Genomic DNA, 1,144 nt, shown 5'->3' on the forward strand with positions numbered 1-1,144 from the left:
ATAGGAAATATTATTCTGGACTTTGGACCTCACTAGGCATACTTATTATCCCCCTATAGCAAGAGCTAAGCTATAGCATTGTTGAATGCTGATTCATTTGGCATCTTACTTTCCTTCTGGGAAGAATAAGTTAAGAGGATCTGAATGAGGATGCATCTCAGCAAAGTCATAATGAAGCTCCAGAAATTGAATCCAGCACCTGCAATGGTTGACATGGAGTTCTGCTCCTCTCTTGATTCTTTCCTCAGCTGTTTTGTCAGATTAATCTTTTTTCCCCACCTCTTGCCACACCTCTGACAACTAACAGTATTTCCAAATCAAGGCACAAAGATAAGTTACGTAAACTCCACCATAAATGGTGTTCAAGGTTGGTTTGTTTTTTAAGTTAAGTCTATCATGAAGTTCCTTCCCTCACCATGATCTGGGAGATGTTGATGAAAAAAATAAAAGCAATACATAGCTAACAAAGGTGAAGCTTCAGCCTCTTTTTATCTAACAGTGGGCACCATCTACACACGCATTAATGCACCATAATTACGGTGCCTTAAGTTTAACACCTGTTATAACAGGTACTAAACTTAATGCATGGTAATTAGTGCTACTGCACAGTAGTGCCAGCACGTATTTTAGACTTGCTGCCTCACTCTCCAGCACAACTCCCCGCCATGTCCAGGAGGGAGAGAGGGGAAGGGAGAGAGAGCAGCATGCAGTCTCACAGGCTGCTCCCAGCTACCCTGGCTAGGGTATTGGGAGGAGACAGGCCATGCTTATAAGGTGAAAGGGCTCTGTTCCACCACAACCCTCCCCCTGAAGCTTCAGCTATGGCAAAACCAAGACAGCAGCTGCTGCCATTATTAAGAGGCCCAGGCAGGAAGGTGGGGGAATGGAGTCCCCTTGCTGTCTGGGCCCACTATCAAGGGCCCAGACTGGATCCCCCCAATACTATAGCCAGAATAGCTGAGGGGGACCATGAGGTGAGGGGGCTCCATTCTACCCCACACCACCCCATCCAGATCCAGCCAATAAAGCCTCGCCAGCAACTGCATGCAAAGCCTAGCCAGCAACTCCCCCTTTCCCTCCCTCCTCTCCTGGCAGCCCCACAAAGGCACAAAAATTAACCTTTGAAGGACCACAAGTTCCTAAA

General features: G+C 46.9%; 1 protein-coding gene across 1 annotated transcript in view; it reads right to left on the reverse strand.

The window, feature by feature from the left end:
- Positions 1 to 215, reverse strand: part of LOC106723179 (complement factor H-related protein 3-like) — a gene marked incomplete at its 3' end in the record, with an annotated part of 2,571 nt that extends 2,356 nt beyond the window's left edge. Inside the window, exon 1 of the mRNA XM_014527033.2 lies at positions 110 to 215. Within this exon, the coding sequence (XP_014382519.2) occupies positions 110 to 215 (106 nt within the window). The remainder of the gene's footprint in view (positions 1 to 109) is intronic.
- Positions 216 to 1,144: the final 929 nt, after the last annotated feature.

This window comes from Alligator sinensis, unplaced genomic scaffold, assembly GCF_000455745.1.
Source record: "Alligator sinensis unplaced genomic scaffold, ASM45574v1 scaffold139_1, whole genome shotgun sequence".
NCBI lineage: Eukaryota > Metazoa > Chordata > Crocodylia > Alligatoridae > Alligator > Alligator sinensis.